This window comes from Ailuropoda melanoleuca, chromosome 16, assembly GCF_002007445.2.
Source record: "Ailuropoda melanoleuca isolate Jingjing chromosome 16, ASM200744v2, whole genome shotgun sequence".
NCBI lineage: Eukaryota > Metazoa > Chordata > Mammalia > Carnivora > Ursidae > Ailuropoda > Ailuropoda melanoleuca.
Window position 1 is genome coordinate 35,899,622 of NC_048233.1, and position 22,775 is coordinate 35,922,396.

General features: G+C 42.2%; 1 protein-coding gene across 2 annotated transcripts in view; it reads left to right on the forward strand.

Annotated features, from left to right (window-relative positions):
• Positions 1–778: 778 nt before the first annotated feature.
• Positions 779–22,775, forward strand: part of ANO6 (anoctamin 6) — a 180,431-nt gene continuing 158,434 nt past the window's right edge. Inside the window, exon 1 of one of the 2 annotated variants that reach the window (XM_019809093.2) lies at positions 779–1,223. In XM_019809093.2, coding sequence (XP_019664652.1) covers positions 1,151–1,223 — 73 coding nt within the window. In that variant the 5' untranslated portion in view covers positions 779–1,150. The remainder of the gene's footprint in view (positions 1,224–22,775) is intronic. The other variant, XM_011236194.3, reaches the window with a different exon arrangement.

Consider the following 22,775-nt stretch of genomic DNA (forward strand, 5'->3'; position numbering starts at 1 on the left):
GAAAACAGTTCTGCAGACACACAATCCTAGAAACCTGAAGTTCAAACTACCCCAAGCGTCTTAAAAGTAGAAATCCCTTTGTATTTGTCCTATTGCTCCCTTTGGTTCCCAGGAATGCATTCTTTTAGTCTCTGCCTCAATTTTATTTTAGTACTTTCAATGTTTCCTCTGGTTGTTATAGTCATTCACACTGCATTTATAGTAGAGTTTACCTCTAACCACAGTGAAATTCTTGGGCTTCTTTTGCATTTTTGATACGGAGGACTAAGCTTTCAGAGTCCAAAAGGACTCGTGATCACCTTGCGACCACTCCCTGCGTGTGCTCAGGCGGGCGGGGGTAGGGGGCGCTTCTCTTGCCTTATAACCTCTCCTTACGCGGAAATCCTCCGGCCTTTTGTGAACATGTTTTTTTTTTTTTTTAGATCGCTCTCTTCTTTGTCTTTTTTCTTCTAGTGCTTATTATCTACGAGTCCTGCCTCTTTTCCCTGTAATCTCCCTCTCCCTTTCCCCCCCAATACACGTTCCCTCACTTAGGAGTCAGCGTAATTGATGCTTGAAGATCTCCTTTGGCTCCATGTAGCCTTTCAAACGTGCTCGCTTTCTGGGTTGAAGAACCTGAGCCGGAGTGCCGGTTTTTCCCCTCTGCAGTAACACATGTCAAAGAAAGCCAGCCCCAGTATGTGTCCATATATGACCTTAGAACAGAGAGCTGCCTCGTTTGGAGGCAACGTTTGGGGAACCCTGTCCACTCCCACCCCCGCGTGCTCTCGCCTCCCCCTTCCTCGAGGTCACTCGAGTACAGAACGCGAACGCCGACTACTCGTGCTCGCGTCCCGACTTCCTTCTGGGAGCCTAATAAACCTGGGGGAAGTTTAATCATTCCGCAGCGAGCCTGGCTCTCTCACTGGGCATGCTCAGTGGCCGGGCCCGACTCGGGCGGCGAGTGCTTGTCTTGGGCGCAGGGCTTGGGTCGGCGGCCGCTTGGGCTCGGCTTCCAGGAGTGCGGGTCGGCCACTGCAGCCGCTGAGCCGGCAGCCAGACGCGCCCCGCCGTCCCCGCCCGGACGCAGGGCCCCGCCAGAGCCGCGTCGTTCCGGAACCCGGGAACCCCCAACTTCGCGCCAAGTTCGGGACCGCCTTCTGGGGGACCCATGCAAATGATGACCAGGGACGTTCTGCTAGAAATGGACCAGGAGGAGGAGGAGGACGACGACGGGGATATCGGTGAGCGAGGGGTTCCCCGGCGTGGGCTGGCGCCGGAAGAAGTTGGGGACTGCGCGTGGGCGCCGCGCCCTCCGCGGGGGCGGCTGGCGGGGACCCTCGGCCACTCGGACGGGCGCGGGCGTCGGCGGAGGGGGAGGGGGGAGCCCACGCCGCGGTCCCGGGGCCGCAATGCGGCCGCCTCGCGGCTCAGCTGCCGGCGGGCCGGCGACCCTGTGCAGGCCGGGGAGGCGCGGGGCGCGCACCGGCTCCCGAGAACAGCGGCTGGGCGGGCCGCGGCCGCAGCCTCTGAGCAGTCATGCTAGATTCAGGGAGGTCTCCGCGCGCCCAAGTCTTGACTCAGAAGCGGCAACTTTTGGGTCATTTCCTCCCCTTCGAACCGCACTGGGGATTCCGGAGAGCGGCGCAGGCGGGGAGCCGGCCCCAGTTGGGAGAGCAGGGGTGTGACCCATCTGCATCCGCTGTAAAGTGAAAGAAAGAAAGGATCGGCTCTGGGAGGGAGGGTGGGGGCTGGGTGGGGCGCCCCGGCAACGGATTTGTGGCCGCGGGTGGCGGCCTGGGATCCTTTCCTCAGCCGCAGAGCCCGCGGGGGCAGTGATTGCAGGAGTAAGCCCTGGTCCACGCGGACCTCAGGACATTTCTACCAGTGCGGAGGGCCCCTGGAGCTCGGCGGGACGTGGGGGTGGGGGTCGAAGCCAAGCCTAGGTGTTATCATTTCTAGTTAGAGATTAAAATGTTTAGAAGTTGTAGACGGAAAGGAGGCAGAACTGTTTAAGAGTAAAACAACCACAACAACAAACAAAAGGGAGGGGAGGAAGTGGGGAAGGGGAAAACAATTGGAGGAGAAGGGAGAGAATCCTTGTCAGGGAATGATGACATATTGGGTCCCTCCAGAAGACTGGCAATTAAATTACCGTGCTGGTCTGTTCAGAGACTCTGAGTCTGTTTCCTACACGCCAAATCAGTTTAAAACACAACAGTTCCTGCTTATGTCCTGAAGTCCTGTTTTTCTCTAATAACTTTGGAAGTAACTTAATTTTAGGAGCTAGGTGTGGTTTTTTTCTTTATCATTTCCCCCCAGCTGTATTGAGATATAGTTTACATATAACATTGTGTAAGTGTAAGGTGTACAACGTGCTAAGCTGATACACTTATATGTTGCAAAATGATTACCACCATAGCTTTAACCAACATCTCCATCATCTCACATAATTACCACTTCCTTTTTGTGGTGAGAACATTTAAAGTACACTCTCTTGGCATCTTTCAAGTACAGGATACAGTATAAATTATCATCACTATGCTGTACCTTAGATCCCCAGAACTTGTCTTAACAACTGGAAGTTTGTGCCTTTTCACCAACATCCCCTCCGCCCCAGTCTACTGTTTCACTGAGTTCAGCTTTAGTAGATTTCACCTGTAAGTGATACACAGTAATTGTCTTTGTCAGACTTCACTTAGCAAAATGCCCCTGAAGTTCCATCCATGTTGTCCCAAATGGCAGGATTTCCTTCTTTCTCACGGCTGAATAATATTCCATTGCCCACATGCAAGAGCGAGAAGGTGGTGAGGGGGGTGGGTGATGGTTATATATATATATATGCACGCACACACACCGCATACCACATCTTTATTCATCTGTACTTGGACAATTAAGTTGTTTTCATATATTGGCTATTATAGGTACTGCTCACTTAAATCCAAAGAACTTGATAACTTCCTTGTTGACCAGGAACAAATTGAATAGAGGGGCTTACACTTCATGGTTCATGGTTACATCTTTCATTCATTTGAGAACAGTTTATTAGATGGAGGAGGCCAGTAGTATTCTTTTTTTTTTATTAGAAAAGCTGAAGCTCAGAGGTTGATCTGCGTAGCTTTTTGTGTAGCTTGTTAGGGTTCAAATACAGACTTTCTGAGTTGCAAAACCTGTGTCCATTTAGTCCGCTTTCCACCTGGTCACTCAGCTGTCAAATAATGTATAATGCTACTATTTAGCAGGCTTTCCTGATAAATCATGATTACATAAAAACGTCAACCATAGGAGCAAACTTTTAAAAAGTTACAATAAAGTAGTGCAGCAGTCTGTTTCGTAGGAATATACTTTAAAAAAAAAGATTTTATTTATTTGAGAGAGTGAGGGAGAGAGAGAAGGAGCAGGGGGAGGGGCAGAAGGAGAAGCAGACTCCCCGCTGAGCAGGGAGCCTGACACATGTCTCAGTCCCAGGACCTTGGGATCACAACCAGAGCTGAAGGCTGACACTTAACCGACTGAGCCACCCAGGTGCCCCTCAGAGAAATATACTCTTGTCTGTTATGGTGAGGTGTTACTGTTTGTAATGAGTATTGTAAATAAAGATAAAAACCCAAATGGAAATAGAAGTAAGCTAGAGAGTCTGAGCTTTGTTTTTTCCACTGTGCCATCAATAGATCTCAGTTTGGAAAGAAAACTAATTTGGTCTAGTCTATGTTTACCGGATGAGACATCATAAAATTTATCTTAAGTGTGTGGCAATAGGTTCTTCTTATTTTTAAATACAGATGTAATTTATGCTGGTTCTATTGAGTCAAACTGTAACTATATTTAATAAAAAGCTAAATATCTCTACTCCTTCACCCCTCCCTCCATAGGCTACACTGATACTTTACTGTGTATAGGCGTGTATGTGTTGATTACGTTTTATGTCAGGCAACTAATAGCAGTTTTTGGTGGTTATACAAATTCAGTATGGGTTGCACTGATTTTATAACAAGAGCAAATGTTTACCATGCCAATAGAAAGTTTATGTCATTGTAAAATAGTCTTTTTAAAGGTTAGCAGAAGTAGGCTGATGGTATATAGCCTTTAACAAAATAATTATAATTTCCAACTATGGGAGAGGAGGTTCTGGTGAAATAAAGATGATAATTTTAACGTGTGCCTCTGGTTTTATAACGCAGGGCTATGTTAAAGCTGTTGACCAACATATTTCTCCTAGTACCAGATTGTCATTACTAATAGTTGTATAATTTAAAATCCACTCAGGTACTGAAGATTTCTATGTAATCCCTCTATAAATATTAACTCTGTAAATCAGAACAGTAGAGTTATTTTTGACATAGTTCCTGGGTAAAACATTTATCATCAACTAATTTGCAAAAGACAAAAAGAAAAACTTTTAAAACTGGATGCGGTCCCCGGTCATATCATATAAATGTTTTATGTACATATGTGGAAGTGTGCCCTGTAGTAAACTGGGATTTAGGGCCCTTCATTTTTTTCCTACCAGTGGGTTTCTATTTACTTTTGAAGCACAGTTCAGTGCTTTACGTGTAAGGATTGCCTGCTTGTTTGACGTGAACCTGACTGGACAATCAAAGATGGTGAATCTTACTATGAGTGTCTTTTCCATATTTGCTTTTCTCAGGGCCTCCAGAAATTGTGCCCAAAGGTTTGTGAATGAGGTAGCCTATTGGCACGAGACCATTTTTGCAAAAGACCCCTTATTTTCAGCTCCAGCAACCAAACGCAGATGTGACACATAGGCAGTAGTGGCAGGAAGTAGGTGGCTTTTAGCCCTTATGCACTGGTGCTGGTGGAGATCACACATCCAGGCAGGTTTTGTGGGCCTGGTGTGCAAAAAAGAGCTCTTGGCTGCCCTACCTCCAGCACCCTCCCCCCCAGTTGATCAGTGAATAGAATCCACCATTTCTTCCTGTTCATGTAGAAAAGGATGAAACCTCTTTTATAGCCAAAATGTAGGTAGTATATTTAGTGTGCTGATTCTATTTATTCATTTATTTTGCATTTCTGTGATTCAAACTTTGCGGAGAGAGGAAAAGTATTCTCAAAAAAGAATGGGATTATCAGGAACAAGTCAGATGGTTCAGGCAAAAAGGTTTTGTTTAGATGCTTGGTTGGTTGCTTTGGGTTCCCAGTCTGTTTATGGTAGAATTTACTCTCTGATCCCCACATCTGATGGTCATGTCATTGGTTTTGGGTTGGGGGTGCTGTGGGCAGAGGCCCATTACCTCTGAGCTATGATGGTCCAGCTGTATCTTTCAAGTGTCTTTATTGGCTCCTTTTCTGATGTCACATTTTTACGCAGACTTCCTGCACAATTTCTATCCCTACAAACTTTGTTTAATCACCCGCGGATCTGATCCTGGCCCCCGTTTTGCCTTATCAAGATTAATTGAGCAAACCTGTGCTAGGTGCATGATTAGGTGCGGGGCTGGGGGTTGGAGCCTAAAAATGAGTACAGTGCACCCCTTGGCCATGGGGAAGTGGGTTCCGTGGAACCAGCCATTATCGAGCTATGTGCACAGCCATGGGAGGAGGTATGGGAGGCAGGGTCCCAGCGGAGCTTGCGGGGCTGGGCGCTGGAGGACCAGGCAGATGGCATGGCAGGGAGGGCAGATGGAAAGTCAGGAGTTCTGTGGAGTTGCCTGTGAGGGAAGGGAGCAGCCACAAGTCTAGGGAGGCAGGCAGGAGCCACACCATGAAGAATACTCTGCATGTTTTAAGGATTTGGGATTTGGAGTGCCTGAAAGATTTTAAGGAAAGGAGTGATAGGATCAAATTTGCGTAGGATAGATTTCCCCAGCAGCACGTGGGAAAATGGGGTGGAGAGGGGAGATGGTAGAGGTAAGCCTTTCTAGTAGTCAGGTTTGGAAATGCCTGCAGTGGCCATGGGAATAGAGAGGAGTGGTCTGAAAGTTTAGGAAAGAGGTGACATCTCTGAGGCCTCAAAGACCCATCGCTTCCAGCAAACAGCGGGACTCTTGGACTTGAGCTGAGTGATTAGGTGGAAAGTGGTGGCAGGTGTGCAGGAGGGGAGATGTTTCTATTGTTCCAAGTCTTATGCTTTTCTCCTCTGCTTTGGCTCAGACCATTTCCCTTCCTTGGTGATACTAGACTTAGCGCCTGTTTTTCAGTGGCTCACTGTCCTTCCAAGCCTCTCACAAACCTAGAAAGCTGTTACTGATTCTCATTGCCCAAAGTGCCCACCAATAAATTGTCACACCCCTTATTTTTCTGTTCTACACAATTAGCATTCACTTTGTATTTTGTTTTTGTTGTTGATTATCTTTATCCCCACAACTAGAGTGTAAATTTCTTGGGCACTGGGACTAGGTCATTTGGGTCTTCTAGAAATCATGCAAAATATCCCAAACATTGTAGACATTCACTGCCATTATTAAAAAAAAATGTTCTCTTCCTCACCCTCCTCTAACATATAAGTTCCCTGAAGGGAGGTGTCTTGCATGCTTTGTGTTCCAAGTTGTGCCCCTCGTGCCTAGAACAGTGCTTGCTCTTCAGTAGAAGCCAAACAAATCATTGTTGAAAGACTCAGTGAGTGAATTGCTCTTTTTAAATAGTTTGAGTAACATTATGCTTGGTGGTTTTATGGCCCTAGTAAAATTCTCTTCTATGGCACTTTGAGATTCCCTGTTATCTGTTCATTGTGCGTAGTTTATCAGGTACTCTGCTAGGTTCCAGGGTCCTTGACCTCCAGTACCTCACTATCTAGGAAGGACGCAGATACATGAATAGATAATTACAGTAGTCTATGATTAATGCTGTAATCAACATGTGTACCAGGTCCGTGATGGTACCAGGGAGAAAGCACGGAATCTTGCTGAGGGGACTCTTCAGATGCAGTGCCTGAACAGTCCTGGAAGGGATCAGAAATAGATAAGTGGGTGGGGCTAGGACACAATGTGTCTTGAATATTCCTAAATGTGATTCCTCAAGAAATAAACTTTGATCCTGTCTTTATATGCTGTGCTAAGGGGGAGATAGTCTCTACCAGGAGAATGACAGTTAAAAAACAAAACAAAGCAAACTATAGCCTTTCTCTTTGAGTATAGTTTTGCCTATATATATATATATATAATCTGTTATTTTCAGTTTCAAATCCTTAGTCACAATTTATCTTCTGTGTTTTAACTTTCAAGTCAAAGAATTGCTTTCCAAAATGTTTCCCATCTCCTCTTGTAATTCCCATTGTTCTTTAAATCTGACATTGACACAGCTCTTAAAGAGTTCCACACACACTGCTTTCTTTTTTCTCGAGTGGTTGCAGTAGTCATATGTGTTGATTGCTGTACATTTTTTTTTCTTTTGGAAACCAGTACATTTAGACCAAAAGCTCCTGTGAAGGTTTCTGCCAAAGATACTATTTAAATTCTGACATTCTTGAAGGGAGATTATAATACGTTATTAAGAATCCCACAATCTAGCTTTTTGAAAGATGGTTTTAAACTTTTGAAGTGGTATTTGTAGCAGGTTCGATTAAAATGATTACATTTTAATAAAAGTTTCCACGCTAGCTAATACTTTTGGTTTTGTTTGTTATCATACTTACCAGTTTATGTTTTGTATTCTAGCTGATACATTTTAAGGTAAAGCTTATATAGTCTTAGGGGGAGAAGTGCTATCAGACTCACCTTTGTACTCCAAGCCTCCATATCGTAATGCTTTTCACATAGTAGATACTCAACAAACATTTGCTAAGGGACTGTTTTTTTTAGGTTGTAATGGAAGCTTTGTATGCCGTAAGATTAAAGCTTGATCTACTTTTCATACAATGTAGTCAGGTCTGGGTCTGTGCGAAAGTCACCAGTTTTACACCAGAAATACATCATTTTCAATTACCTTTAACCAAGGAAATGTACTTCTTTTTTTTTTTTTTTTTTTTTTTTAAAGTTTTTTTTTTTTTTTTTGANTTGACAGAGAGAGAGACAGCCAGCGAAAGAGGGAACGTAAGCAGGGGGAGGGGAGAGGAAGAAGCAGGCTCATAGCGGAGGAGCCTGATGTGGGGCTCGATCCCATAACGCCAGGATCACGCCCTGAGCCGAAGGCAGACGCTTAACCGCTGTGCCACCCAGGCGCCCCAGGAAATGTACTTCTTGACTGATTGGTAGCTCATATGTAAAGATAGAGATTATGAGAATATGACACAATCAACTCATTGTCTTAAGTCATTATCATTGTTATTATTGTCTTTCCTTTAGTTTTGCCTTGCTCTATAATACTGCAACTAAAATTAATTAGATCCATCCCAAGAAGCAGCCAGTTTAAAGAATACTAGATGAAGATATCAACAATGGAATAGTGTGGATATGTCCCAAAGAGCAATTCAAATACTCCTCAGCCAAAACATCAGATGGAACGTTTGCGTGGAAGACAGGTTGAAGGGTTAATAGGCAACTTTCTCTGCTGTGGTATTTATCACTGCCCTGGCTACATGTCTGAATACTCACTGAAAGAACTTGCTGCAAGACGTTATTCAGTGGCTAAAAATACGAATGAAAGAAAATATATTCTTTTGTGAAGTCCAGATGTTGCTTTTATATTTAATGCTTTTAATCTAGGACATTGAAGCTCTACTATCTCCCACATTATTTAAAAATACAAATACTAGAAATTAAAGGAAAAAGGATATTGATCTTTAAAATTATCTTTTTTATAATTTTAATTTTAACTTTGGCAGAACTTTAGCCATAGGTCAGTCATGTAAATAGATGTTCTTTCACAAAGTACAATTATGCAAATTATAGGCTTGTTTATAAAGCTTGTTTTATATAAACTAGGATTGTCTTGACATAATTGATTTTTTTTATGATTTCTCCAGACATTCTATCTAGATATTTGAAAGAGAATCTTTGGCTTGGCACAGACAAAATGATAGCTTCATTTTTCTTGTGGCGTCTCACAGATACAGCCTTAAGCATTTTTTTTTTCTGATTTATGCTTAGCTTTTAAGAAAAATGATTCGCCACTGAATGGTAAGCAAACATTATACACCCTTCTCACATATAAAACTCAGACCTTTGACATTAGTTTAAAATTTTGTTTATGTAATTTGAAACCACTGCATTAATTTTTCTATCATTTCTTTCTGGTATTACTTACTAAATAAACAAACCCTGAATGCTTAGTTTGTGTAAAAGATAAGATCCCCTTTCTTAAAAAAAAAAAAAAAAGAAAGAAAGAAAGAAAGAAGAAAGAACAAGCAAAACCCACCATTGTTTCTAAGTGATACAAGTAATAAGGGAACGGTATAAATTCACTGACCATAGATGCTACCTAGGAAAAGTGGGAGATTTAAAGAGGGTCGAAGGTGAATCCCTGACGAGGGGGATGGGGAGGAAGGACTACGGGAAGTCAGTGTGGATTCAGACCAGGGCCCAGGGAGGGGAATGGCTGGCAGTCAGAAGACCTGCGTTTGCGGTTGGCTTTGACCTTCAGAACCTATTACCTGAGGCAAGTTGCTTGGCTGCTCTGAGCCTGTTTCTTCAGCCTGGTGGGGTTGCTAGGAGGATGTGAGGTGTCTCTATAGTACCCGGTGTGGGCCTCTCCTGCTCCGCAAGTGACAGTTACAATGTCACCATCCTGATGAATTCATGTATTTAAATGCTACTTTTTTCATTTTTTTTGAAGATCTCACCTCATTTCATTTTATTTTAATTCCAGTGTAGGAAGTGGCCACTCTTCACTTCCGCGATCTGAGTCCTCTCCCCAAACACTGCCGTGTGTTTTGTGTGGCTCGTGCCACGTCGCGTGTGCAGCAGCTGCCCACTAAATGTCAGGTGAAGGATGACCGTGACGGCGGCTGTGCTGCAGACACATGTGTCTAAAGATAAAGGAGTTGAAGAATACCATGTGGTTTCTGCAAAGAGATAATTACTGTGTGTGCTTCCCACCCCCCCATCTTCAGACAGACTGATAATGTTTTCCAAATTCCAGGAAACGTATTTCAGGAGGAAACTCTTTCAGGGAATCTTAGCAAAAGATCCTAAGGGCTGACACTTAGTGGGCTCGCAATCAATGGCTCATAAATGTAGGGACTGCTTTTCCATCAGTACTGCCTGTAGCTTATCCCATTCTCTCAGTCGCTGTCAGGCAGCTCTTGCCAAAGTATGTGTGCTCCCACGTGTCATCAGATAATTACATGTACAAGACATGAGGAGGGAGACATGTAAGTAAGAAATAAATAGCTTTTATTACCAATTGAATATCATAGGAGAACGGAGGAGAGAGGAAGATCAGTGATGAGATTCTCAGTGGTCAGGATTCTCCATGATTCCACTGTTCCTACTGAAATTGGAAACATGGAGGATCGGTCAGAGATGTTGCCATTCAGTGGAGGGAGGGCAGTCAGGTGGTACGTGGTGGGCGTGGTCGATGACCTGACGTTGAAAACCCATTTGACTTACCGTCTTCCCATTGCCCCCATTCCAGTTCTTGACCATTGTTGTGTGCAGGCAGTCAGTTTTGGTCCCTCATTCTCTGCATGTCTTCAGAATTGGAAATGACCTTGTGTCTCTGAGAGAGGACCTCCTCGGCCACCTTGTTATTTGAGTACACCTGAACCCCATTCTCAGAGGGCACTCGGGTGCCTTGGGAATCGACATCCATATGGGTCTGAAGGGGAGGAGGAGACACGGGCCTTACCTCCCCTGTCTGAGGAATCCACTCTCTCCCCTCCAAGCCCTGGATGAGTGTAGGTATTAGGGGTCAGGTGAAAGTGCTCTGTTCTTGAGGTTTGGGTCTGCAGGTGAAAACCTGAATTTGATGAGAGATACTTATACAGGAGATTAAAAGAAAAGGATGATTTTTCCCTGTGTTGAAAGATTATTTTCACCATCTGTTATATATAGCCTCATCTTACCTTGGCCAAGGATGTGGACGGGCATCCTGTACTGTGTCAGGAAGAACTGGGCCTCTCTGTTGGCCTGTGGTCCTTTTAATTTATCCCCGTTGGCTCCTCAGTTGCCCATCATTCTCAGAGTTCTTTAGCTGACCTCTGTCCCAGTGTTCTCCTCAGACAAATTGCATGAGGTAGAGACTACCACTGTTTACACTTCAGTTTTAGACAGATGTGATTGAAATTCTGTCCCACACATTCACTAGCTGTGTGACCTTGAGTGATTAACAGGACTTTCCCCTCCTCTCTAAAATGGAGCTGATGTTAGAACCTACTTCAAGGATGACTGTATCAAAGTGATATAATTAAAAATCTTACTTTGCAGGGTTGTGGTACCTGATACACTGAAAGCCTTCCATAATTAGAAGCTAATGTTGTTAATATTATGGGTAGCAATTTTTACCTGTATCTCAGCCCAGATTTACCTCTTCTGTGTTTCACTGAGGTTTTACCTTTCTCCCAAGGCTGTACCTTCCATTTATATAGCTCATTGTTAGTCTTTGTCTTTTTCATTCAACTGTGAGTATCTTGAGGAGAGCGGTCACCTCATTGAGCAGGGTAGTGCTTGGCACATGGAAGAAGACCAGTACATTCTTATTAAATGAGTAAATGGATGAAAGATTTTGATTATTGAAGGACTGTGGTAGATTGCAAAGATAGACCTTTGTGTATAGACCAACCCTTGGGTAGGTTTTTATAACTTTGGAGCCTTAGTTTCCACATCAGAAAAATGTTGTAGAGGTAATATAGAAAGGATAGTGATACTTACTTTATAGAATTGTTATAAGGTTTAGTAATATTAATATATAAAAGGACATGGGACATTTCCTGGCACATAATAGGCCAACAAATAATGGAGTCATTTATAAAACAAGCAAAAACAACCAAAAATGGAGAAATACAGTATAAATGGTGTAACTTGTTAGATTTTCCAGTAGATCTATTTCACAACAGTATCATCCCTTTGAATATATGTAATTTTAGTAAAAAAAGGTAAGAGAATATACTATAAAGATTCATAATGAAATTTAAATGGTACCTTGATAGCCTTTACGCTAAAGAAAATGCAAAAGAAATAAGAGCATTTCTTCATCTAGCTAATTTAAGATTTTAAAAGTATCTCCTATTAAAGTCTAAAGAGTAGTTGTCTTCATATTGATCCTGGGAAATTTTAATAAAGTAAACCCTTAATATAATACACATTTTTAAAAAAGATTTATTTTAGAGAGGGTGCGTATGAACGAGGAGGAGGAGGGGCAGAGAGAGAGAGAGAGAGAAGCAGACTGGGGTCTCATTCCTCTAACTCTGAGATCATGATCCGAGCTGAAATCAAGAGTCGAATGCTTAATGGACTGAGCCACCCAGGTGCCCCTAAAATACTCAGTTTTAAAATAAACATGTAATATTTACTTACATTTGAATGGTCAGTTATTTTAAATGGAAAAATTCAAAAATGTTTCATTTGCTCACAGAGCTATAATTTCTCCTCATTAAGTATTATTGAAAAGTTTGAAGTCAAATAAAACCTGTTAAAAGATGTGAATATGATACAGAGCAAGATGATAAAACTGAAGACAGGAGCACCCAAAGAAATCGTTACCTTGATAGTTTGAATTGTTGTGAATTTAATGAATAAAATCATCTCTACCTCATTTGCAGAATAGGTGTATGCAATGACATTTTTCATTTTGTGTGTTTGAGGTTTGGGAATGATTAGCCTATATCCAGGTGTTAGAACTTAAACACCACTGGGCCCCTTCCAGCAGCATCAGCCCTAAGAAAAGTGAGATGTCCCTTTCCATTTGGGTAGATCCAAGCAAAATGAAAGGAGGAAGGCTGTTTTTATCCCCAACTAGAGTTAAAATTATTTGCTTTATAGTTAAGTGTTCATAGAAGTGACTGTGCAATGAAAGTGGAAGTTTCATCTTTTGGTTACCGCACTCAGTTCTTGTTGTCCATGGGTTTCAACCTATACTCCAGATTGCCAGACTGTCTCCTATTTCCTTCCTCCATTTAAATAGCATTTAGTACCTATGGGGTGCATGCCTCTATAACAAGCACAGTGCAGCTTACAAATCACAGAGGAGATGTGCACACTTCTAACAGGCCTTGTCATCTACTCTAAGGGTGAGCAACACAGTCAATGGCTTTTGAGCAATGGGGTAATCATGGTTTTCCTGAGAATTACAGCTGCCTAAACTGTGGCTAGTGGCTTGTTTCATACTCCGAGATACTTATTTTGAAGAGTTCAGTCAGTCTTGACTAAGTTATTTGGCACACACACAAAAATCCCTTTGAAAGCTGATCGTGGAATTTGCTACTAGTGGCCTTCATAAATCAGAACTAGTGCTCTTTTAAAAAGACTTGTGCATAGGGACACCCAGGTGGCTCAGTTGGTTAAGCGTCTGACTCTCGATTTCAGCTCAGGTAACAATCTCAGTATGGTGAGATGGAGCCCTGCCTTGGGCTCTGTCCTGAGCGTCCTGAGGGTGGAGCCTGCTTGGGATTCTCTCTCTGCCTCTCCTTCTGCCCCCCGCCCCCCCAGCCTGTTCCCACACTTGCTCAAACTCTCTCGAAAAAAAAAAAAAGGAAAAAGAAAAAAGAGACATGCATAGGGATTTCACTGAGCTCAGAGCACTGGATTGATGTCTTTTCACAGTCTTTACTGAAGACCTCTTTTGGGTCATGTATTTAAGTCTGAGGATATAGAACCAGAGAGAGAGAACTCCGACTTTAGTGAAGCTTGTTTTCTAATAAGTGATAAAATAAAAACCAAACAACGCATGAAGAAATTCATTCATTTACCTCATGTCTATTCAGCACCCTCTCCGTGCCAGGCATTGTGCCCAGTGCTAGGGATTCAGCCATACACAGGAGAGAACCGACCTCTGCCCTCAATGAGGGGGCTGACCAGCAGGGAAGACAAACAGGCTGACAGATTACCAGCAAATTATATTTAAAGATCGTGGAAAAAAGAGACTGAACCAGGAGAGTACAGCTGAGACCAGAACCTGGGTATTTCCATAGCCAGTCCAAGGGGGTGGGGCCTCACTGGAGGATGGCTGACAAGTGCAGCTGGTATTTTCATAATTCTAAAAATAACCCGGCCTTAGAGTGTCATCTTTAAAAAGTAGGTCTTTGAGAAGGCTCAAGATGTACATTAGATGCGTGCGTAAATCGCCACAAATGTTTCCCGGCTCTGAGTCCAGTTGTGCGGTGCTGGGCCAGCCCTGCACGAGGAAGCTTTGTTTGTTTGGGTTTCCGCAGCTGTTAGTGCACTTGCGGAAGTGAGCCAGCAGCTCGGTCCCTACCGTGTTGTGCCCCTTTATTCCTTGGTGGGTCGGCCAGACTGTTGGCACTGAGCTGGAAAACCACAGGACCTGGTGGGTCGCCCCCAGCTCCCTTAACTCTTCGTTTGTAGCTCAGTATAGCATAATAGTCTCCCTTCCTTCAGTTAAAGATGGGGCTGAGAGGTGGGGCCACAGTGATTCTGGGCACTTTCCCCTTGTTGACAGAGGAGGAGGAGAGAGAGAAGGAGCAGGTCCACTTTGTCCCCGTGCTCCCCCTTCTCCTCTCCTGATTGAATGCGGCAGGAAGCTAGCAAAGGGCGCCTTGGATTTTCAGCCAGGAATGGGTTCTCCACTCTTCCTGCCCTGCTGTGCTAGGGGATGTGACTCTTTGGGAGTGAAGGACACCGCAGGACCCCTGGTGTGCTCCCTCAAGGCCTCTCCTCTTGAGAAATCCCAATACTAGGGAATCACGCTCTAGACGTCCTTAACAGCCAGAGTACCTGGTGGTAGAGTCATAGTGAGGACACAAACTCAAGCTTGTTTTGTTTTCAGTTGCTAGGGCAGAAAGAAATGGATGCAAATTCTGTTTTCATTTACTATTAAAAAATCCTGTTTCCTTTCTATGTTGGGATCTTTCATACATGACTGAAATCCAGCAAGCAAGGCCATTGTATTATTAAACTTATTGTTTTAGCCATTGCATCTCATTCCTTCCAAACTGGGAATGTTTTTTTTATAAATGCCTTTGAGATCAAGTGTAAGAGATACTACTATTAACCCTTTGTCACGCTTTTACTTGAATCCTCAATTCTTAGTAATGTTTGTTTAGTCCTTTGGTATTTTTTTTTAACATGCCTTTTAAGTGTTATACGCAACTAATGAAGCATCGAACTTTACATCGGAATCTGGGGATGTACTGTATGGTGACTAACATAATATAATAAAAAAATCATTAAAAAAAAAGGCATGTTTTACATATAGTAAAATTCAAAGCTAGCTGTTCAGTTTCTTAACTTTTGACAGATTTGATAATCCGCACCCAAAACAAGGTAGAGGGCACTCCCACTGCTCTTTCAAGTCCTGCCTTCCCCCACCCCCAGCCCAGATGAACACTGAATGACCTCCACGATCAATTAGTTTGCCTGTTCTTGAGCTGCCTATAAATGGAATCCTGTAGAATGTAGTCTTTGGTGTGCCTGGCTTCTAAGCGTCATATTTTTGGAGATTCATCCATGTTGTTTTGGGTATCAGTCGTCGTCCAGTATATTTTATATATAAGAATATCTGGAAAACTATTTTGAATTAAACCGTGAAGTAGCTCATCTCTCATAGGTGGCAGCCTAATAATGCTTAACCTTTTAATTTTGTTTTCACTTTAATGTCAAGTACTTTTTTGGTCTTAGTTATTTTTATAACTCCTTTAGCAGTTCACGCAATGCCTTGCCTGTAATAGGAAATCAGCAAAGGTTTTCTTTCTTTTTTTTTTTTTTTTAAAGATTTTATTTATTTATTCGACAGAGATAGAGACAGCCAGCGAGAGAGGGAACACAAGCAGGGGGAGTGGGAGAGGAAGAAGCAGGCTCATAGCAGAGGAGCCTGATGTGGGGCTCGATCTCACAACGCCGGGATCACGCCCTGAGCCGAAGGCAGACGCTTAACCGCTGTGCCACCCAGGCGCCCCAAGCAAAGATTTTCTTAAGCTGGAAGGGAATGTGTGAGGAAAAGTAACTCCTATCTCGTCTTATAGAAATTCAGGCTTTACTTCCCATGCTGTGATTGTGCAACATGCCTGCCCGTTCCTTCTGAGCGTCAGCCCACGAGATTTTACTGAGGAGTATGATACCTGCCCGAAGGGGACTGTTAGCGGCTGCTTTCTTTCCGTGCAAGCAGTTCAAGCATAATCATTTATTTTTCCAAAAGGTCAGCTCTTATTGATGTTTTTTACCGGTAAAAATATTCTAAACAGATATTATTACCCTCATTTGGTAACTGAAGAGCTCTGGGAACGGAAAAGTAAGGGGGACCTATCCAAAATGAAGGAGGGATTCAGTGTCGGTGCAAGATATTAGAGTCCAAAATATTTGTTCAAGCGCATGTGTTCCAAGTTCCCAGAGAAGTTACTGACGCTGACGTTATTTCCCTTAAGGATGACTCATGAGTTCTTGAGTCTGGTTTCCACTGTTAGTCATCTTCAGGGCTTGGGTTAAAGCAGGCTTTTACTCTGCCTGGATTCCAGGCTTCACAGACTGTGCCCCCCTCCCCCTCGCCTTGATTCCTATCTCCTGGCTCAGCCACACAGCAGTCTCTGCAACCAATTCTGGCTCCAGGCAAGAAGGATTTTAACTTCAGCATTTAGTAGCAGTCCAGCATTAACCTTGTGTTTGTGTTTCAGTTTTGATCATTTGGCCCGTCCTTTTCTTTTTCTCCCCTAGTTGCCCAAACTCCTTTCTCAGAAACATGCTTAGGACCCTAGTCTCTTTATTCTTCAGGTCCCGTCTTATTCAGCAATGTCTTCTAATTGTCCTCCTCCCCTGGATGTGAAGTCCTCCGCTCCCCGCCCCTACTTGTGGCAGACCCTGATAATGGCCTCCCTGTGTCCCCCGATTTAGTAACATGAGTTCTACTTCTGGTTTCTTCTTGAGCTGTTCTACCAGTGGCACCTTCAATCTTGGACCCTGAATTGCAATCAAAGTGCCGTCTTTATTTTCAGGCCACTAACTTAGTCATGGTGCGCTGGCTGCTGTAAGCGGGGCTGTGAGTTAAGAGTGGGATCCAGTTTCCTGCAGGAAGAGATAGACTTCACTTCAACCTGACACCTAAGAAAGATCAAGTGTTTACTGGAATGTGGGGAAACCACCTCCAGAGCAGCAGAAATAAGTGCCTCACATGAAACAGTTCTCTTCAAAAGCAGTTCCCCGATGTTGGGGAGTGACGAGTTGAGCGTTAGGGTAGCTGAGCAAAGCTGGCACTCAGCAAGGAGTGCTCATGGCTGGAGCTGTAAGCCAGCCCGCTCCCCCCGCCCCCAGTCTTCAGTGTGGAAAATGGATATTTTCTTCATTTTGTGCATATACTTAAAAAAGTCCTCTAGTCAAAATTTCCAGTATTTGAAAATGTGCTGGGAATCTCTCAAGTTGAGAACCACCCCTCTTGCCTTTGTCCTTCTCTCGCTGCCGATGATGGTGTTCCTAAACTAGCCTGCCTGTGTCTCTCCACCTTTCTTGGTTACCACATCCTCTCTCAGGTGGCCCTCCTCCTGGCGCCTGCCCTGGGTTTATTCCCCGACACCTGGTCTGCCCTTGAGGCCGGCTGCATTCCTCGCAGGCAGGCAGGCTGGCTCCGCACGGAAGATTTTTACTGAAGGTCCCATTCTGGCCCTTACCAGGTCAGCTTCTTTGGAAATGAAAGGCTGTGTATGAAGGGGAGAGGGATCTCCTCTGCCTTCAGAGAGGGAAATTAGTTCTAGGTGAATGCACAGCCAAAACAGGCCTAACCTTGTTGTGACAGAACCTAGACATCGATTTAAATTAAAAAAAAAAAAAGTGACAAATGCTGTGAATAGGTAAACTGTAGGGCTTCTTGTCCAACTAGAGCTGGTGTGTGCCGCTGCCATTTGCTTTGTTAAGCATTATGAGCTCTTCAAAATGGATTGAGAAAGGTTCCCTTCTGAATTTTTTACTTTATAAAATAAGCAAGGTTACAGTGTTGCACATACCTTTCAAAAAACTTGATTGTGACTTCTGACTTAATCTGCAGCTCGTGTAGAAAAGTATCTATGAATCAATATTGTACAAATATATGTAGAAAATCCATCAACTATGACTTCTGTATACCATGTTAATTGTCCACTAGGAGTGAGAAATAATTTAAATAATAAAATAATTGTGATAAATTGCTTTGTAACTTTTTAACGCCTAAGTGCATCTGTACGTAGGCTTTAAACATAGCCTACATAGGAATACATAAACATAGTGTTTTGTTTGACCAATGCTTGACCATGCATTCTGAACTTTTAAAATTACCACTTTCTTAGTATCGTCCAGCATGACTACCTAGAATAAAGCATTTAATTTTTTAAAAAAGATTTTATTTATTTATTTATTTGTGAGAGACAGAGAGAGCACACAAGCAGGGGGAGCAGCAGGCAGAGGGAGAAGCAGGCTCCCTGCTGAGCAAGGAGCCCGATGCAGGACTCAATCCCAGGACCCCTGGATCATGACCTGAGCCAAAGGCAGATGCTTAACTGCCCAGGCGTCCCAGCATTTAATTTTTTTATATCTTTCTCTCCTGATATATAAAGCAGTGATTGAATTCACCTGCTGTTTGGTCTTATTAGAGATGTTTATTGATTAGTCTTTAGTTTGATTAATTACTGCCGGTTAAATGGGAGAGATTCAGACAGTACAATTGCCTTCTCATTTGTAGCGAGTTACCTCCTGTAAATGTGCAGTGTAGAGAAAATAACTTACATCAAAGCTCATTTTCTCATAGGAATTATGTATGAGGGAGATTATACTAAGGGCCCTTTGTCTTTTGTTTTATAGAAATAATTACAAATACTTTATATAGTTTAATATAAAGCTATACGAAGCTTTCCTGGGAACTTAAAAATTGATGGGACAGGGAAATATGGTAGTAATATGAAATCCTGTTTGATTTTTGATGTCAGAATAGTAAAGGTTTCTATTCATATTATTCATGATTCCTGCCTTATTTTTATATAACCATTAGAAGGTGAATAGATGAAAGGCTTTTTAAAGGCAAAGATCTGTGAGGCATCATTGAGGAGACTTGTGGGAGCCTTGGGCACAGAGGATGATCTTTTTGAGAAACTGACCAGAAATATGCTGGTCTTTCCATAGCTGTTTTCCATAGTACCCAAGCACTGGTACTACATGGTTCCCAACTTGGGGTCTGTAGGGCTTCAAGCGTGACCTTGGGGGCAGGAGAGTTTTTGAATCCCCAGGCTGTATGGGAAATGTGTTTAGTTGCATGTTTCCAGGTCTCTGGTGAACGGAGTCCATAACATTCATCACATTCTTAGAGGGCTCCTTGATCCCAGGGGACTGCATGCCAGCTCCATAAAAACTGAAGCAGTTACGATACAGATCTCATGAGCAAAGGCTTGTCAGCTGCACAGTGGTGTAAAATTGTTAGCCAACACTGCTGCCTTTGAAGTTAAAAACCTCTCTTTTCCAGTGCTGTCCTCATCAGCAACCACACTGATAATTCCTAAGGTTCACCTGCTTTACAGTGTGTCCACTACAATGGATTTCCTTCGGTAGTAGTGTTGGGGGGAGGACCAGAAAAAGAATAGAGAATTATTTATTTATTTATTTTATTTCTCAACGTGTGACTTCCTGTTTTAATAGGGAATCTTTGGTCATAGGAGGCAGAAACCCAAATCGAATGGCCTTAGTAATAAAGGGAGTTTCTAAGTGTAATAACTGAAAAGTGCAGAGGTCGTTTGAGCTTCGGGAGCCAGCCTTGCCCTCAGGTTTCATGGAAGGGACTCCCACTAGCTCCATCGCTCTCCTTGTTGCTAAGTGGCAGTGGTGGTTTCGCACCTGTTAATCCCTTTCCACCGTGTCATCCACAGGAAGAAAGAGCTCTGGTAATTTCTCTTCCCTACAAATCTCAGCAAATATCTCTCATGGGATTATAAACCGATCCCTAAAATTGCCATTGTGGACATATATTGCAGGGATTGTGGAAGTTACTTTAGCTGCATAAATGACAACGGGGAGTGTGCACACTTCTGTTGAACTTTTATATTATTACCTTCCAAAACCAAAGTGGCAGTGAAATTTATCTGTCAGTTCAGTGTACTGAAATGTATGCTTAATATTCATAATAATCTAATAGCTTTATGTTTGCTTTTCTTAATATAAAAATTGGAGATCAGATATGTCCTATTGCTCTGTCTTAACAAAAAAAACTGATTTTGGGGGGGCCCTCATTAGCTTGGTTGTGTTAGTGGCTCTTTCTAGAAAAGTTATGGCTAAATCTGCTCTTTCACTTTGGTTTTGTGTGTGTGTGTGTGTGTGTGTGTGTGAGAAAAACATGTTTTTCAATTATTTCTCTGGTATAAAGCAATAGAAAAGGCTCGTTGGGAAGGGTTTCTGATGTTAGCACGACCAAATTAAAATTCTTTACCCTGCTGCTTACTGGTTGTGCAACCTTCACTAAGTTGTTGAATCTCTCAACAATTTTTTCTTATTATAAAGATAAAATGAGATAATGTACTTAAAGGACTTAGTACAGTGACTGGGACTAGTAGTTGTTTATATTAGCCAAATTATGCAAATCTCATGACTTCAAATAAAATTATTATGTGCACAAGAACTTAATTACAGGCATTCATGAATGGGCCCATGGCTAATGACTATACCTATAGAATGAATCCGTTCATTCTATTTTGCATAGATTCTCTTGGGTAGGATTCCAGAAGTTAGATTAACATTTTAGTCAAGAAAACCAAGAAAATTATTAAGTTGACAGATATAGCATATGGTACATTAATATTACTAATAAGCATTACTTGTGTTACTGAATTAGGTCTGAAAATATCAAGAGGGAAATTAGCTTAAAGCTCTGAATTTCCAAGTCTGTCTGAGTGTAAGTACACAGTACGTCTTTAATTGATTTTATTCCTCAGGTGACTTTATTCAGTTTATACTGGGCTCAATTTTCATAATTTTATAATATGAATGAATAAAAATGAATATAGTCATTTACCTTTTATAATAAATAGTTCCGATCATAATTGTTGAACCAATGACATTCTTTAGAGCCAAGACTGAAACCTATTGAAAATTTACTTTGTGGTTTTTGGTTTTCTTGCACTTTCCAGTGTAATCCTTTCTGAGTTCTTCAGGATTTTTCTAACCTGGGTCAATACAGTGTCTGAAATATTTCTACACTTGGGAATTCAAGTCAAAATAAACATTGCTGTGAGGAAAAAGTAATGGGACCCAGGTTGCTGGGCTTTGAAAAAGAAAGCTGACTAGTAGACTCTAATAATGCAAAGAGCCCAGCTGTGGAAATGGGAAAAGAGAGAATCTTAGTGGATTTAGGGAATTCGTTCTTATAATTAACCTAATGGTTTAGATTGTTGAATACTTAATGAGGTACAGATACAGACTTTTTCCTAAGAATGTTTAAAAATAGACAAGACGATGATTGGTCTGACTTTGATACAGTGCTGCTTCAAACAGGGGTAGCAGCCAGACAACTTCACATGGGTCAGTTCTATCCTACTTTCTAATGAAATCCATTAATCCAGGATTTAAATGTATGCTATCTGCCTATCAGTGTTGAAAACTAAGAAGGTGCCTAAAAAAGAGTAACCTATATTAAGTGGCAGGTATCATTATAAATATTTCATATGTATTAACACATTTAATAGTTATAACAATGCAATTAAGTAGGTACTATTATTATAATAACCACTTTATGGATGATAAAATCGAGGGTCAGGAAAGTTAAGCAATTTGCCATAGCCCCACAGCAAATGAACTGTGATACAGGATTGAAACTTTGGCTCCAACATTAAGCTGATTCTTAAGACAGTCTAGTTATAGATACAAACATGAAAAATAAGAACAGTGTAAATATTTGATTAATGTACTGGGGGATTATGAATCTTATTTCATCATCTGTAGAATCTCATTGCCATTAATTTTGTTCCATCCACTTGAAAGTCCTCCCTAGGTGGAGAGCTGATCTAGATATGACAGTAGTCCTTAGAGTTAATGGAAGGAAAATGTTTGATAGATACTGCAATCGATCAGGCTCCGTGCTCAGCAGGGAGTCTGCTTGAAGATTCTCTCCCTCTGCCCCTCCACCCCCCCCTCAAATAAATACATCTTTGGGGGAAAAAAAAACAAAACCTTCCACCAAGTAGTAAGGCTGAATTTTCTTTTGTGTCTTCAGGAAATATACATGAAATAGTAAAGAAAATGTATTTCATGACTATGAAACTTTTTAGAATAAACAAAACCAGGAATTTGAGAGTGAGTTGACCTGAAGTAATATGGAGCAAGACCCCGGCAAAAGTCATTTAAACAAAGGGTTGTGCCACTAACTAGTACACGCGGGGCCCCCTGAGTCTTAGATACCATTCCAATTCAAGGCTATCTGGTCTGGGCCCATTTAGCCAGCCTTAGCCAAAAATAAGACCTGCCATTTATAATACCTCCTTTTTATTTTGTGGATCTTTTTGTGAGAATGAAATGATAGAGTAGATGTTAAGCTGTTTTCAGAGATTTTGAATTGCAGGCTGATAGCATCGTCCCAGCTGCTGTGATGTCCTGGTCCTGCAATGCCTTGTAAATACAACAACTTCTTCGTTTTTGAAGCTGCAATTCCATATCAGAGAAGCAGGAACACAAAAATGCATGATTAAAAAACTATTATCTGATAATAGGAAACAGTACATTATACAGGAAATTTGCCTAATTTGTGTCCTGTTCATGTGATGTTCACAAATATTATTTTTTAAGTTGTGATCAGCATTTCTCTTGAGTAATTCTTCTGAGCTTTTTGTTCCTTTGGATTATAGTCTGCTATTT